The sequence below is a fragment of the Tupaia chinensis genome, unplaced genomic scaffold (genome assembly GCF_000334495.1).
Source record: "Tupaia chinensis unplaced genomic scaffold, TupChi_1.0 Scaffold000020_1, whole genome shotgun sequence".
In the NCBI taxonomy this organism is placed as follows: Eukaryota; Metazoa; Chordata; class Mammalia; order Scandentia; family Tupaiidae; genus Tupaia; species Tupaia belangeri.
In genome coordinates, this window is record NW_006159450.1 from 163,867 (window position 1) to 180,328 (window position 16,462).

General features: G+C 52.3%; 1 protein-coding gene across 1 annotated transcript in view; it reads left to right on the plus strand.

Moving 5' to 3' along the window:
• Nucleotides 1–428: 428 nt before the first annotated feature.
• AHRR (aryl hydrocarbon receptor repressor) overlaps nucleotides 429–16,462 on the plus strand; it is a 90,150-nt gene continuing 74,116 nt past the window's right edge. Inside the window, exons 1-2 of the mRNA XM_014586281.2 lie at nucleotides 429–551; nucleotides 13,120–13,191. Coding sequence (XP_014441767.1) covers nucleotides 13,130–13,191 — 62 coding nt within the window. The 5' untranslated portion in view covers nucleotides 429–551; nucleotides 13,120–13,129. The remainder of the gene's footprint in view (nucleotides 552–13,119; nucleotides 13,192–16,462) is intronic.

Genomic DNA, 16,462 nt, shown 5'->3' on the forward strand with positions numbered 1-16,462 from the left:
TGCATGGACACCTGCGTGCCTGGGGGACGGCCAGTTCCTGGGAAAATCAGGGTCGAAGCGTATCATATAGATATTTGTAAAAACCGTCCGTCCTTTCGACTCTCCGAACGCCTCGGGGAGAGGAGCTATCCTCACACTCTGTCTGGATGGCGCCTGCGGCGGCCAAGGGAGCTGGGTGCAACCGGCCTGGACACGGGCGCAGGGGGCACTCGGCGCGTGACGCCGGGGCGGGGAGGGCAGAGGGTGCCGGGCTCCGGCCAGGAGCACTGGGGTCCCCAGGGTCGCACGCGGCTGCCCCAGCCCGGCGGCACACAGACCCGGGCCCACCCGGCGCGCGAGGGTGCGGGCGTCCGGGGCGACGATGCGCGCGGGCGCCCCCTGCTGCCCCAGCCCTGGCCGCTCCCGAGCGGGGAGGGGCGGCGCGTGCCGGGGTGGGGCCGAACTTCTCGCCCTCCTGGCGCCGGTGGGCGAGATGCAGGCGCCGGCAAGCCCCGCGGCAGTTCCTGGCCTGCCACCCGCGGGAGCACCTAGCCTAGCGCCCGCTGGCCCCGGTAAGTGCCTCGGCGGGCCCCGCAGCTTCCCTCCCTGCTGTCGTCCGCGCGCACCCCGGGACGCGAACCTGGTGCGAGGGCCCAGGGGCTGAGTGCCGGTGTCGCCCAAGATTCCAGACCCCCCATCTTCCTACGCCATCTTCGCGTTGCGGGCCCTGGGGCCACCGGGTGGGCGCTCGGGTCCGACCTCGGCTCTCACTTAGCAGGCTCTCTGAGGGCGGCCGGTCACTTCCTCAGCCCCCGGTACCCAGTGCCGGAGCCACAGTACTGACCGCCCCCGAGGGTGCAGCTGACACCCCTGCGCCAGGCCGAGGGTCCCCCAGAGTGTCTGGGCACTGCTGGCAGGCGGGTGGCAAGGGGGTCCCAGGTTCTCACACCCGGGAAGGCAGTTCCAGAGCTCCCTACGTGTCAGGCAGTGGCACTGGAATTATTTTCCCTAAACTCTTGTTTGGAGTGACCAAAAACTTCAGACCAGGTACTCGGAGAGCTGTGCTCTGGCAGGCTGCATGGCCAGACCCCTGGGCTGCCTCTGCTAGGAAGAGTCTACCCACTGGCTGGTGACTGGCCAGAGGCCAACTCCAGGGCCCTCCAGGGTCAAAGGTCAGGCCTTGCGCGTCCCCCCTCTCCCCCACGGGTCTCCTCAAGGACCAATGCTTCCCAGTTGGTTGAAAACCAACCAACCAGGACTGGAGGGACTGGCACCCTGGAACCACAGGGCCTCCGCCAGCCTGTCCAGCTGTGGACTCCCCAAGCACTGCCTGGAGGAGGGAGGGGAATCATTGCGTGACCAGCAATGGTCCCTGGTCTGCCCGAGTGTGCAGGGGGGGTGTGCATGTGTGCATGTGCACCTGCGTGTTTGCCCCAGAGCCCAGGTACTTGAAATGTGTGACTGGGTTTCTGGTCTGGCCGGAGGTGGACCCAAGCAGGAGACTCCCCGGTGCCTCTGACAGAAGCCAGTGCCCAAGCTGCTCCACGCCTTCTTCCCAGGCTTCCCTGTCCAAACCCACAACAGTTCAGGTCTCCATTTCGTGAGACCTGTGCCAATGGGCAGGGGCTGTCCACATCCGTGGCAGCGAACAACCAGGCTGAGTGGGCAGGGACTGTCACCTCATGCAGTCCTCACAGTCCTCACCCCTTGGGGTGGCAGCTGTCATCTGCTTTACAGAGGAGGACATTGAGGCAGCCGGAGGGCCGGTGACTGGAGGAGTGTAGCCTCAGCCTGAGTACACCAAGCAGTGTGTGATGTCTCAGTATGTCTCCAACAATGTCTGTACTGGGTCCACTGCCCGTGGTGGGATCCACTGCCCATGGTGGGGTCCACTGTCCAGGGTGGGGTCCAGTGCCCATGGTGGGGTCCACTGTCCAGGGTGGGGTCCAGTGCCCATGGTGGGGTCCACTGTCCAGGGTGGGGTCTACTGTTCGTGGTGGAGTCCACTGCCCATGGTGGGGGCCACTGTCCATGGTGGGGCCCCCTGTCCAGGGTGGGGTCCACTGCCCATGATGGGGTCCAATGTCCATGGTGGAGTCCGCTGTCCAGGGTGGGGTCCACTGTCCTGGGTGGGGACCCCTGTCTGGGGTGGGGTCCACTGTCCATGGTGGGGCCCCCTGTCCAGGGTGGGGCCCAGTGTCCACAGTGGGATCCACTGTCCAGGGTGGGGTCCAGTGTCCATGGTGGGGCCCCCTGTCCGGGGTGGGGTCCACTGTCCGTGGTAGGATCCACTCTCCATGGTGGGGACCCCTGTCCGTGGTGGGGCCCCCTGTCCAGGGTGGGGTCCACTGCCCATGGTGGCGGCCACTGTCCATGGTGGGGTCCACTGTCTGGGGTGGGGTCTACTGCCCATGGTGGGGTCTGGTGTCCATGGTGGGGCCCCCTGTCCAGGGTGGGGTCCACTGTCCAGGGTGGGGTCCAGTGTCCATGGTGGGGTCCACTGTCCAGGGTGGGGTCCAGTGTCCATGGTGGGGCCCCCTCTCTGGGGTGGGGTCCACTGTCCATGGTGGGGTCCACTGTCCGTGGTAGGATCCACTCTCCAGGGTGAAGTCCACTGTCTGGGGTGGGGTCCACTGTCTGGGCTGGGTTCCATTTGCGTTTGTGCTTGATTTTATTTTCTGAAATGAACAGATACTCCCTTTGCACAGGAAAAAGTTTCTTATGAAAATTCCGTGTTCTCAGAGAGATGCAGCTGGCTCCTAGCTCAGTGTCCTGGGAGGCCTCTGGCAGCCCTGGCTGTGCCCAGGCCCCTTACCCAGAGTCGTCTTTGAAGCTGTGGTCAGGAGGGTGCAGACATACGGTAGAACCCAGTGGAGGAGAATGTGCATTCAGGAATATGAAGCCACCTGCTGCAGAAACCCAGAGCAGAGGGAACGCCCAGGATGTTTATTCGGAGGGGACTGCTGCTGTGGGACCTTCAACTTCCACACCCCTCCTTCAAATGGGGAAATATCTTGGGAGTATTTATCTGATTTTGTACTTTTTGCCAGAACCCGTGTTTAGGGCCACCTCAGCGCTGAGCTGGACACAAGCCGGTGGCTTGCAATAGGCCATGGAGGTCCCCAGCCAGCAGCTGGTGTGCATGGAGTGTTGAGCCAGCATGGAGGTCTCAGGCTCCTGCCCAGTCCTGCTCTCAGAAGGGAGGGCTGCACGTCGGAGATGGAGGAGATCAGTGCTGGCTTCCCCTGCAATCCTGCCCCTCTTCACCTTCCAGGTCGTCCCCACACCAGAACCATTTCTGCTCAAGTTTCCTAGGGATGAGGGCTGGTGGCCGGATCACTAGGGCTGGTGTAGGTCAGCCCCCTCCTCTTCACCTTCTCTGACCTTGAGGGTGACCAAGTGGGCTTGCTATGTGCTCTGGGCCTTGGGGACAGTCCCTGGCCTGTTCTCACCCCATTCTTGGGTGTGGCTCAGGTGCTTCCTGTTTGAGTTGAAAGATCTTGCCATGTAGAGAGAGTGACCTTGCCCACTGGACTCCCGTGACTGAGTGCCCAGCCTGGCTCCTCAGGGAAGTACACCAGGCAACCACATGGCCATGGCCATGGCTGTGGCCTTGGAAGAGGCCTGGTGGCCTTACCTCAAGACTGGCCACCTCCACCCTCCCACTGGCACTGTCCCTGCTTCAGTCTGCAGCCACAGACTGTCAAGTCCACCCACCCCAGGCCATCCCTCTAGAACCTCCCATTTCCTGTCTTCTCTGCATGGTCATCCTTAATAGGGGAAAGAGCCTCCCTCCACCCACAGCCCTCAGTACTGCATGCCCTGCCTCCCTCTCCCAAAAGCCCCTGTGGTTGTTTCTGTCCTGACAGTGCCAATTTCTCTCCCACCATTCACCTTCTTTCTTAACACTCCAGAAACATATTTACATTTGTAAGTATCTTAGGAGTATATTTTTTAAGTTGAGATAAAATCCACACGACATAAAGTAAACCATTCAGAAGCAAATGGCTCAGAGCAGCTCTGGCACAGCAGTGATGAGCATCCAGGAGTGTCTGGAACCCCCGTGGCTCCACGGTGAGGCCCAGCCCAGCCTACTGGAGTCATGAGAGGCGTGTGCACAGATGCCCAGGGTCTGATGGAGGAAGAGGATCAAAGCATGCTCCAGCCCTATGGAAGGGCTCTCTCCCCCCCACCCCATTCTACTATTAATAAAGGAAAACTCTCTCCCCCCCTCACTCTACTATTAATAAAGGAAAAATTGAGTGAATAGTTCAGTGGCATTTTGCTGTTGAGTTTTGCACCTAGCACCTCCATGTAGTTACAGAACCTCTTCTTCACCCTAAACAATGTTTTTTTTGTTTTTTTGTTTTTTTTTTTTAGAGATTTTCACTGTAGGGCGCGTGCGCTCGCCAGACAGACAGAGAGAGACATAGAGACCGAAAGCGAGAAATAATCATCCCCCAGGGGGGATGGTCACGCCGCAATCCCTTCTCCTCCATTCTCCTCTCGGGATCTTGGGCACGCACGTACACACGCCTGGCGTGAGTTTTAAGCCACCGGGTCCGGGACACGAACCGCGGTCGACTACGTGGGAGTCCAGCGACATAGCCATTACGCTAACTGCTGGTTCCCTAAACAATGTTTTTTCACGAAGCAGCCACTCCCTTCCCCATCCAGTCCCTGGGAACCACCGAATTTGCCTGTTCTGGACATGTTGTGTAACTGGGTCAGTATGTGGCCTTTCATTCCTATTGTAGCACAGGTCAGTGTTTCACTTGTTTCTGTGGTGGAATGTTGCTCCATTGTAGATATACCATGTTTTGTTTGTCCATTTTTCATGATGGACATTGGGGTTGCTTACACTTTTTGGCTCTTGTGAACAATGACACGCATATGTGTGCAAGATTTTGTTTGAATATGTGCTTTCAGTTCTCTGGGGAATATACTTAGGACTAGAATCACTGAGTTCTGTATAAATCTATGTTTAGTTTTTGGTTATGGAACACCAAACTGTTTTCCACAGCAGCTGTACCATTTTGCATGCCCAGCAGTAACACGCTGGCGTTCTGATTTCTCTGATGTTTGCCTGCACTTGTTATTCCCCATTTTAAGACACGGTAGGCCTCCTTGTGAAGTGAAGCAGTACGTCACCACAGAGTGGGTTTGCGTTTCCCCAACGATGTGGGATGCTGAGCATCTTCCCTTGTCTTGGCCGTTTGTGTGTTGTCTTTGGACAAATGTCTGTTCCAGTCCTTTGTTCTTTTAGGATATTCTGGGCATTAGATATTCTAGGTATTAGACCCTTATCAGATATTTGATTTGCAAATATTTTCTCCCACTCTGTGAGTTTTCTTTTTGCTTTCTTGATAGCACCTTTGAAGCAAATGTTTTTAATTTTGATAAAGTCAAATTGATCCATTTGTATATTTTGTTACTTGTATGTGATGACATATCTAAGAATCCATTGCCCAATTTAAGGTCGTTGTCAAATCTCAGGTCACGAAGATTTGTTATATGTTTTCTTTGAAAGAGTTATGGTTTGGGGACCAGCAGTTGATGTAATGGTTATGTCACTGGACTCCCACATAGTCGACTGCAGTTTGAGTCCCAGACCTAGCGACTTAAAACTCATGCCAGGTACATGTGTGTGCTTGTCCAAAATCCTGAGAGGAGAATGAAGGAGAAGGGATTGTAGTGTGACCATCCCCCGAGGGGGTGATTTCTTGCTTTCTGTCTCTCTGTCTGTCCGCAAGTGTATGTGCCCTATAGCAAAAAAACAAATCTCAAAAGAAAAAAAAGGAGGAAAGAAAGAGTTACAGTTTCAACTCTTAGAGTTAAATCTCTAATCAATTTTAAGTTCAACTCTTACGGAGGTATGGGAAAGGGGCCCAGCGTCATTCTCTGGTGTGCAGACGTTCATTCTTTGTTTATTTTGTATTTATTTATTTTTTTGGAAAGGTTTTTTGCTGTGGGGCACATGCACTTGCCAGAAAGAGAGAAACAGAGAGACAGAAAGCAAGAAATCACCCTGCAGGGGGATGGCCACACCGCAATCCCTTCTCCTCCATTCTCCTCTCGGGATCTTGGGCACGCACACACGCATCCCCGGCATGAGTTTAAGCCACTGGGTCCAGGACTTGAACTGCGGTCGACTACATGGGCGTCCAGGGACACAGCCATTAGGCCAACTGCTGGTCCCAGACGTCTATTCTTTGAACACCATGTTCTCATTGAAGGGCCTGGGTGCCCTTGTTGGAGATCTGCTGATTTTAGTACATCAGATTCTTGTGCCATGTTTTCTCTCTTTTTAATGCTTTAAAACAAAATGAAATTTTAATGATAGGACTTTTGAGATATTTTTCGGACTTTTGAAAAGTGGGGGAATCATGCAGTGAGCCCTCTTTCTTCGAGCCAGCATAGATGGTCAGTTCTTGATGTCAGCGGGTCCCAGTTTCCTGGAAATCCCACTCTGTAGCAAATCCCTAACATTCCACAGCTCCCAAAAGTGTTTGGTCATGTACTGCTAGAACACTGGATTTTTGCAATCAGCTCTTCATATTTTTAACACAATTTTTAAGTTTGACTTGAAAAATTTTAATATTAGGAAGTATTAACTACAACAGTGGGGCATCTATGATGGTGAAATAAGACTGAGGAATATGCTTGAGCTCAGGGAGTGAGTCTAAGGCATACTCTGGAAGGTGGCTCCCTCCTGAAGCTGGGATTCAGCCTCCAGGAGCAGAGCCGATTGCCGAGTTCCTAGCCTCTGGCCATGTGAGCACTCACAATCAGAGTGCTGGAATCTAGAGAGGCCCCTTCCTCCAGCAGCATCCCCAGGACCATCCACAGGAAAGTGAGGCATGCAGCTCCTATGAGAGACTCAGCCAGCCAGTGAGGGCAGGTGAGGGGCGAGTCTGGAGGCTGGCATGACCAGTGGGCGGGGCCAACTTCTAAGCATGGCTGTGCCACCACTAGCACTTTTACCGCTGGCCTTGTCTCTGGTGGTCACTCTCACTTGATGTCCATAGTACACTGTGATTGTTGTCCAAAGTCAGTCATTTTTTAGAGATTTAAATATTGAAAACTTGCATGGTTGCCCATGTAGTTGCCCTTCCTGAGCTTTGTATTCTGTTTTCCACCTGGTATCATTTTCCTTTTGTCTGAAGACATCCTTTAATACTCCTTACATGTGAGTTGCCTGGCAATGAATTCTCTCAGCTTTTCTATAAACTGCATATTTCACCTTCATTTCTTCATTTTGCAGGATGTAGGAGTATAGGCTCCAGCTGCTTTTCTTCCCTTGTTTTTTTTTTTTGTTTGTTTGTTTGTTTTTTGGAGAGGTTTGTGCTATAGGGGGTGTGCGCTCCCCAGACAGACAGAAAGAGACAGAAAGCAAGAAATCACCCCCAAGAGGGGATGACCACTCCGCAATCCCTTCTCCTCCATTCTCCCCTCGGGATCTTGGGCACGCACGCACACGCGCCCGGCGTGAGTTTTAAGCTGCCGGGTCCGGGACGCGAACTGCGGTCGACTACATGGGAGTTCAGCGACATAGCCATTACGCTAACTGCTGGTCCCTCTTCCCTTGTTTTACAGATGTTGTTCCTCTGTCCTCCACTGTGTTGTTTCTGAGGAGAAACCTACTATCATCCCTCTCCTTGTTTTTGTTTTTGTTTTGTCCCTTATACTCATTTTCTCTGGCTTTTATAATTATTATGTTTATCACTTGTTATCCACAATCTGGTTGCAATTTGACTTAATATAATTTTTCTCATTTTTTTTAAATTGGGGCTCATTGAACTTGGATCTATAGGTTTACAGTTTTCATTACATTTGGAAGTTTTTCTGCTAGTATTTCTTACATTTTTTTCTGTCATCTCCTTTCCTCTCCTAATTTTTTGTGGATTATTTGCATATACATGAAGACTCTTGAGATATCTAAATATTTCACTTTTATTTGAATGCCATTATAAATGGTACTGGTTTTTGAATTCCAATTGTTCATTGTTAATACGTGGAAATAAAATTGACTTGTACGCTATCCTTTTACCCTTGAACTCTCTGAACTCATTTCATACAGGAGATTGGTTAGAGTAAAACTTGGGAGTTTTCTACCCATGTAATTAATCATGTCTCCTGTGAACAAGCGGAACTTATTTCTTCCTTTCCTCCTTTTATGATGTCTTATGGGTTGAATGTGCCCCCCATTCATGTGTTGACGTTTGGTCTTAAGAGGGTGAATCCTGGGATCAGCAGTTGGCGTAATGACTCTGTCGCTGAACTCCCATGTAGCCAACTGCGGTTCGCGTCCCGGACCCGGTGGCTTAAAACTCATGCCGGGCGCGTGTGCATGCGTGCCCAAGATCCTGAGAGAAGAATGGAGGAGAAGAGATTGCAGTGTGGCCACCCCGCCTGGGGGATGATTTCTCGCTTTCTGTCTCCTGTCTCTCTCTGTCTGTCTGGGAAGCACATGCGCCCTATAGCAAAAACCTCTAATAAATAAATAAAAACATAAATAAATAAAATAAAGAGGATGAATCCTAACCAACTATGGCCTCAGAGGTGGGACTCTAGGGAGGTGGTTAGGAGTAGATAAGGTCATCAGGGTAGGCCTTGTGGTTGGACACTGGTGGTTTAATAAGGAGAGAGAGACCAGAGCTGACACATGCTCCTGCCCTCTCTCCATACGACTCTCAGTGCCACCCTGTGACTCTGCAGTGTCCCTACCAGCAAGAAGGCCCTCAGCCCACCAGAAGATGCACCCCTTAACCTTGGGCCTCCAGAGTCACGATCTGAATAAATATTTATTCTCCATGAATTACCCGGTCTGTTCCAGTTACAGCAACAGATTTATTTTTCTTACCTCATTGTCTTGGCTAGTACATAAATGTGATGTTCAATGGGAGTGGTGAACAAGACACCTTGGTCTCATTCATGATCACAGAGGGATCGCTCAGCCTTTCCCAGTTAGGTTAGTGTTAGCTGGAAGCTTTCACAGATGTCCTCTGTGTAGAAATGACCATGTGGTGTTCTTGTTCAGTCTATTAGTGAATTATAGGGATTGGTTTTTGGATGTCAGAGAAGCCCTACATTCCTTGAGTAAATAACACTTGGTCATGATACATTGTCCTTTTTATATATTTTTGGAGTCCATTTGATAGTATTTAACTTAAGATTTTTGTGTCTCTGTTCATGAGGAAAGTTGTTGTCTAGTTTTCTTGTAGTATCTGTGGCTTGGTATTGGGGTAATGCTAAACTCAAATGAGTTGCCAATTTTAATTTTTTTCTTTGATTTTCTGCCAGAGCTTGCAGAGGCTTGGCACTATTTCTTCTTTAAGTTGGTAGATTATACAGTGAAGCCATTCATGCCTGGGATTTCCTTCATGGGAATAGATATTAAACTATTCAAGTTTATCTTTTTTTTTTAAGCTAATTCTGATTATGTCTTTCCAGAAATTCTTTAATTTTATCTAAATTGTTGAGTTTATGGGATAGTGTTTGTCTTAATCAGGTTGGGCTGCTGTAACTAAATACCATAAATTGGGTGCTTAGCAATAAAAACTTGTCACAGTTGTGGAGGCAGAGCAGGTCAAAATCAAGGTGCTAGCTGATTCAGTTTCTTATGAGGGCTCCCCCCTGGCTGGAAACAGCTGCTTTCTCACTGTGTTCTCACATGGAGGTGAGAGAGCAAGCCCTGCTTTCTTTTCTTATGAGGCCACAGTCCTACTGGAGTAGAGCTCCACTCTCTGACATCACCCTAAAGGCCCTGTCTCCAGTGCAGTGGCCCAGAGGGCTAGTGCTTCAACATATGAATTTGGGGGGCACAGTTCAGTTTATAGCAGCATTCTCTTATTTTCCTTTTAATGTCTGTGGGATCTGTAGTAATGTCCTCTTTTTCATTCCTTATATTGCCAATTTATCTCATCTTAATTTTCTTGTGGTTGTTGTTTTGCTATAGGATACATGTATTTGTCAGAAACAGAGAGATACAGAAAGAGAAAGAGAGAAGAAAAGTGAGAATGCCCTCCTCCCAGGGTGATTTCCCCAGGGGGATTGGCCATGCTGCAATTGCTTCTCCTCTTGTCTCCTCTCAGGATTTTGGACATACATACATATATGCCCCTTGTATTTTTCAAGCCTCTGGGTCTATGACTCAAACCATGTAGTTAACTATGTAGGATCTAGCCACCTTAACCTCAATGCCATCTGCTGGCCACTTCTCTAGGTTTTTTTTTTTTTTTTTAATAATTATTTTATTTAACTTTATTTATTTATTTATTTATTATTTCAAAATTTGACTAGAGAGGGACAGAGCAAGAGAGAAAGACAGAGAGAAGGCAAGCTGCCAGATTTGGGACCCAAACCACAGTTGGCCATGTGGGAGTCCAACACCCTTAACCACCATGCCACCTGCTGGCCCTCCACTTCTCTACTCTTTTATCAGTAAATGATTAGCCAATGGTTAGGTGTATCAGTTTCATTGATATTTTGATCTTTTCATAGAGCCAGCTTTTGATTTCATTGATATTCTTTATTTTCTTTTCTAATTGCCAGAGTATACATGCACTCACTGTAGAGAGACAGAGAGACACAGAAAAAGAGAGACAGAGAGAGAGAAAGCATCCCCACAATGGGGTGTGGTCATGCTGCAATTATTTCTCCTCCATTTCTCCATCCTTTTGGGATTTGAGGTATTCATACACTTGTACCCAGCATGTTTTTCAAGGGGCTGGGGCTAGAATTTGAACAGCAGTTGGCCTTATGGGATCCATTTCTCTTAATTACTAAATGATAGGTCCCATCCTTCTTTACTTTAAAAAAAATGTGTTTTTTGTTGTTGTTGTTTTGTTTTTATGTTTTTTTGTTTTAAATTTGCTATGGTCGTGTGCACTCAATAGGGAGGGACAGAGAGCGAGAGTGGAAATGCGAGAAAGCACCCAGGGGGATGGGATGACCACATTATAATCCTTTCTCCTCTTGGAAATTTGGGCTCACACACACATGCCTAGTGTGTTTTCATGCTGGGTCCGGGCCTCAAACCGTGTAGTTGGCTGTGTGGGGTCTACTGTGCCACTGTCTGGTTCTATTTTTGTGTTTAAGTTTAATCAATTTCTCTTCTTTATCTCCATCCTTCTGCTTCAACTGGGCTATGATATCCTCTAGTTACTTTATTTGGAAGCTTAGGTTACTTGAGATATTTTACTTTTTTTTTTTTCCAGATTATTATGACATACATTTTTACTCTTCCCCCCCCACTTTCTTTTTTTTTTACTTTTAGCATCAACAATTACTGCCATCATTTCCATCAAAGCACTACTCCCTACATTCCATGAAGCTGGGTGTGTTTGTATTTTCATTTTAGTTTTGTTCAAAATGCTTTACAAATGTTTGCGAGACTCTGTCTTTGACCCTGGGTATGTAGAAGTAGACTGGGAAATGTTTGAGAACTTTTCAGATATCGTTCTACTTTAATTCCATTATGTCAAAGAACATACTTTGAATGATTTCTGTTTTTTAAATTAGTTAAGGATGGTTTTAAGTCCCTGAAAATGGTCTATTTTGGTTAATATTCTGTGTGTAAAGAGCACATACTCTGCTGTGGGCGGAGTGTTCTATGATTTTCCACAGCTCAAATCGCTGTTTGGGTTTTCTAGATACTTCCTGAATCTGTTTACTTGCTCTATTGATTAATGAGAGAAATGTTGATGTCTCTGATTAATTTTCTTTCTGTTTTATTAGACTTTTGCTTTTTGTTTTAATCTCTCTTTTTATTCTTTTTTTCATTTTTTATTTTTAGTTTTTGCTATAGGGTGTGTGTGCTTTTCAGAGAGAGAACAAATGAGAAATTTCCATCCAGAGAAGATGGCCACACTGCAGTCCCTTCTCCTCCAGTCTTCTCTTGAGATTTTGGGCATGCACACGCACATGCCTGGTGTGATTTTCAAGCTGCCAGATCTGGGACTCAAACCACACAGCTGGCCATGTAGGATCCAGCAACTTAACCTCCATACCACCTGCTGCCCCCTGCTTGGTGTGTTTTGACCTCTGTTACTAGATTTCAACACATTTAGGATCCCCATGTCTTCTTGGAAAATTGATTCCCTTCCTCTCTGTGTGCCTGGTGGTATACCTTGTCTGGAAGCTTCCTCTGTCCCTGTCTGGTATAGCCCCTCCAGCACCATCTGGCTTGGGTTTGCACCGACCGCCTTCCCTGTCCACGTCTCTCCCACCTGCATCTTTGTCGTCACGGCTTCATCCCACAGCTCTCTGATATCAGCACGGCACTGTCCACACAGCCGACCCCGAGTGTCTATGCCTGCCCCCTCTGCAGGTCGTGTGTGTTCGAGGTCAGGCGAAGTCCCCATGGCCTCCCAGGCTGTCAGCCAGAGCCAGGCACAGACTGTGCAGTACACAGGCCTGCAGGGTGTGGGGGCTTGGATGGAAAACCCACCCTGTGTTGACAGGCAGTGTCCTCCCTGTGGTGGGAGTACATGAGCTCCCACTGGGAGCTCTCAGCCCCCCAGAGGCCTCTGCTCAGATGTCCATGCCTTGTCCAGCACCAGAAGTGGAGGCTGTGCGCCTGGTCGACTGGGCTTGGTGTGAGAGTTAGGGAATAAAGAAGATGCCCAGCTTCGTAGAGTTGAGTTGAGATTTTACCCAGGACAGAGGAAGCCTGTTGGCCAAAGCACGGGCCACACAGGGGCAGATCAGAAGAGGATGATGACCCACCACGCACCCACAGAGAGGTTGCACAGCCTTGGTGCCCCCTGGGAGGTGCATGGCACTTGAAGGCCAGAGCTCCCGGGGCCACGCGTGCCAGCTCGTGGAGACCTATGTTATGGCTCTCGTGGTCTGAAGACAGGGCCTCTGGTTACTCTTCCCCTGGGCTTCTGAGCCAGGGGACCTGATGCTGCCACAGAGGTGTATGGGGGGACGTGGCAGTACCAGCCCAGTCCCAGTCCAGGGCCACGGCATCTCTGTGCTCAGAGCGACATGTGGGAGTGGCTCCACAGGCAGGTGGCCTTTGACCCAGTGTGTGGGTGGCCTGGAGTGCCCCTGCCTTTGGGATCTGGGCAGCTGTGGCTGCTCGGGGGGCCACATGGGTCCTCACCACCAACTCCAAACTCCATTGACTTTCAGGCTGAAGACGATGATCCCACCAGGCGAGTGCACGTATGCTGGGAGGAAGAGGAGGAAGCCTGTCCAGAAACAGTAATGGCAGCCCTGGGTCCTTCTGAGGGGGAGGGCGGGTGCCTCACTGACCCTTGACCTTGGGAACGCACAGGGCTGGGCTGGCACCAGGCAGGAGTGGCTGCTTTTCAGCCTCCAAGAAAGGAAGGTCAGGGGGAGGGACACCATGTTGGCCAGAGCCTCCCAGGTCCCCAACGCTCCCACTGTCGCTGCCCCAAGAGACCTGGTACTGGGGAGCCTCCCAGCAGCCCTACTGTCACACTGTGGGTGACGGGGGTGAGCAGCCCTGGGACCTGCTAACCTTCCAGCGCTTTACCTGGGCACAGGATGGCCCAGGCCTGCCCACAGGACACAAGCACGGCTGCCCACGGGCTCCAGTGCTGTGGCTCCATGGTGAGAGGACTGGGGCGCTGGCAGCTACAACAGTGCAGAACAGGCAGAGCAGCTGTGGGGGTGAGGGTGGTGGTCTGGAAGCCCATGGTGCCTTCTGTCCTCAGACCGAGTCCTACGGGCACAGCCGTGGTGTGAGGCGTGTGGCGGCGTGTGCCCCTGCAGCTTGTCCATGTTGGGTCTGTACCTGGCAGGAAGCTGCCCTCTGCCCCCAAGCACCCACACAGGGGCCACGCACTGCCCCACACTGCCCACCACCCATCACCCCCAGCACTGGTGTCGACCTGCTTTAGAGGCGAGTTTGTCCTGGGCTGGTCAGTGGCAGAGACCTGGGTGGACAGTGCTCTGTGGGGTGGGACCGAGCTGGTGAGCTGAGCAGGAGCCAGTGAGGACTGAGGCTCTGAGAGGGACCAGCAGCGGTGAACAGAAGCCCAGTCCAGGGGCTCTGCACCCCCATGTGCATTTCAGAATCAGCTTGTCGGTTTCTGTGGAAAGGTCAGAGTTGTAGTTGAGGTCATCTCGTGTCTACAGATCAGTCGGGAGAGTCTCTGAGCATTGAGTCCTCCGACTCAAGAGCAGGGCAAGTCTCCACTCACTCGGTCTCTAACGTGTCTTAGCCGTGTCTGTGGCTCTGGTGGCCCTGTGGCTGTCTTGATACAGCTGCGTGTGGTGCAGTGGCCCACTCATTGCCTCTCCTGTGGCAGCTTCTGGGTGTCCCCAGCTCATCCTGTGGAGCTGCCTCCTCTGCTCCTGGACCTGAGCCCAGACCAGCTCCGTGGAGGACTCCCCCTCATACAGCCCTGTGACCCCTGGCTCCACATCCCTTTTCTACCTGGCGGGTGTCCACACCCTGGCCACAGCAGGGCACTGGGATGGGTTTTGTGGCCAGGACACACTGGCCAGGCCCTGTGGTCTGACTTCACCAGGCAGAGGCCCGGCGTCCGTGTCTGGGCTGTGTGCCCCAGGGAGGCCTGGGGGAGGGCAGAGCATGGGTCTTTGCATTTGCAGGTGCACCCTGCATGGGGAGCTTGGCCTCCCAGGCCCAGGCGGGCAAGATCTGAGCTAGGGCTCGGGGCTCTTGGAGAGGCCGTGCCCTGGGGTGACCGCAGGGCACTGAGGCAGCAGAGGTGGGGGCATGGCGAGGCTGGTGGCTCAGAGGGCTGTGGGCCTGGGCAGGGGCGAGGCGGACATGTGGACCACTAGCTAGAGGTGCTTCCTGCCCATGGGCGCCTCTTCCAGGGGCTGTGCTCACCTGCTCTCCATGTCTGCATCCACCCTGTTCTGCCTGGGCCGCTGTCCCACCACCCTGGGGTCACTTCCCCGCATCCTGCCCTGCTACCCATCAGGTGCTCCCGTGTTTTCTGGTGTCTCCCACGGCAGCTGAGCCTCTCCTCTGGCCAGTACACCTGGCCTCAGTCCAGTCTATCCCCTGGTGCTACTGCCTCTGTTGATTTTGATACCAGCTTGGGGGACAGGGGTACCAGGTTAAAAATAAATGAACAAACAAAAAATCAGTAGAAAGTGAAAACATAACCAAAGATAATAGCCAAAATGAGGAGAGACTTAGAAACCGTGTAAGGAGTCTAGTGTCCAGAATACACAAAGCCCTTACGACTCCAAGGGAGACAGCCTGCTAGAAAAGTGGGCACAGGGCTCCGACAGGCATTTCTGCAGAGAAGACGTGCAGGCGGCACTGGCACAGCCTTCAGGCGCGCTGGCCGGTCGGCAGTGACACCACTCAGAGCCCACAAGGGCGCTGGAGGTGGAAAACGAGGACGCAGCCGTCTGGGCACTTCTGGAGGGCAGGAAACCGGGGCAGCAGCTGTGGGCGGCAGCTTGGTGTCCCTCAGAAGTGAGACGCAGACTGCCCCTCCAGCCCAGCAGCCCCACCCTGGGTGTGCCCTGAGGACTGGAAGCACACGGCCGCGTGGTCTTCTACATGGATGTCGCTGCTGCTCTGGACGCCATCGCCCCAGAGAGGAGACAGCCTGAGTGTGCGTCAGCTGGCAAGTGGGTCACGTAGGGCAGGGTCCGTCCACAGGGACAAGGCGCCAACATGGCTGGGACTCAGCTGACCTTAGAATGCAGCGGGTTTGGGAGGGGCCAGGCGCAGCCCCTCCCGTGTGAGGTTCTAACAGACAAGTCTGTGCAGAGAACAACCTGGCAGCGCCGGACATGAGGGACAGGACGAGGGAGCGGGAGGGCCCACTCCGGGCAGAGCATGGCTCCACTAGGGGCCTTCTGGGCCACGCTGTGGGGTTTCTAGTAAAGTGGGGGTTCGAGACCTGTAGCCTGCTTGTTCTCAGCAACCTCAGGTGCTGACATACAGACAAGGAGTCACAGACAGGGACCGCAGGAGCCCCAACTCTGTGATGCTCCAGGGACCCACAGAGCTTGGTCCAGTAGCCAGAGCTCCATTTCTGAGCTCTTCTGTCCCCTTCCGAAGCACAGGGACTGGCCTCCACCCCGGCTGCCCTTCCCTCTTACAGACGCTTCATGAGGGTGAGGAGAATGAGTGTCAGTGGACACTGTCCTGTCTGTTCAAGCACATCAGAGAAGGGGACATCACGCGGTAGGAGAGGGACAGGGAGGGGACAGTCTCAGAGAGGAGAGGGACAGGGAGGGGACAGTCTCAGGAGAGGGACAGGGAGCGGACGGTCTCAGAGGGGAGAGGGACAGGGAGCGGACGGTCTCAGAGAGGAGAGGGACAGGGAGTAGTCTGTTGCTGTGGGGAGAAGGCGAGCAAGGACAGTCCCTGAGTCAGGCTGGCCGCACGTGGCCTGGAAGGAAGCCCGGCCGTGCCTGTGTGTGTGCCGGTGTGCTGTGAGTGCGTGACGAGGGCCCTGGCCGTGTGCTTGTTGGCCCTGCACAGCCAGGTCGTCCATGGTGCCCTGGAGGTCCC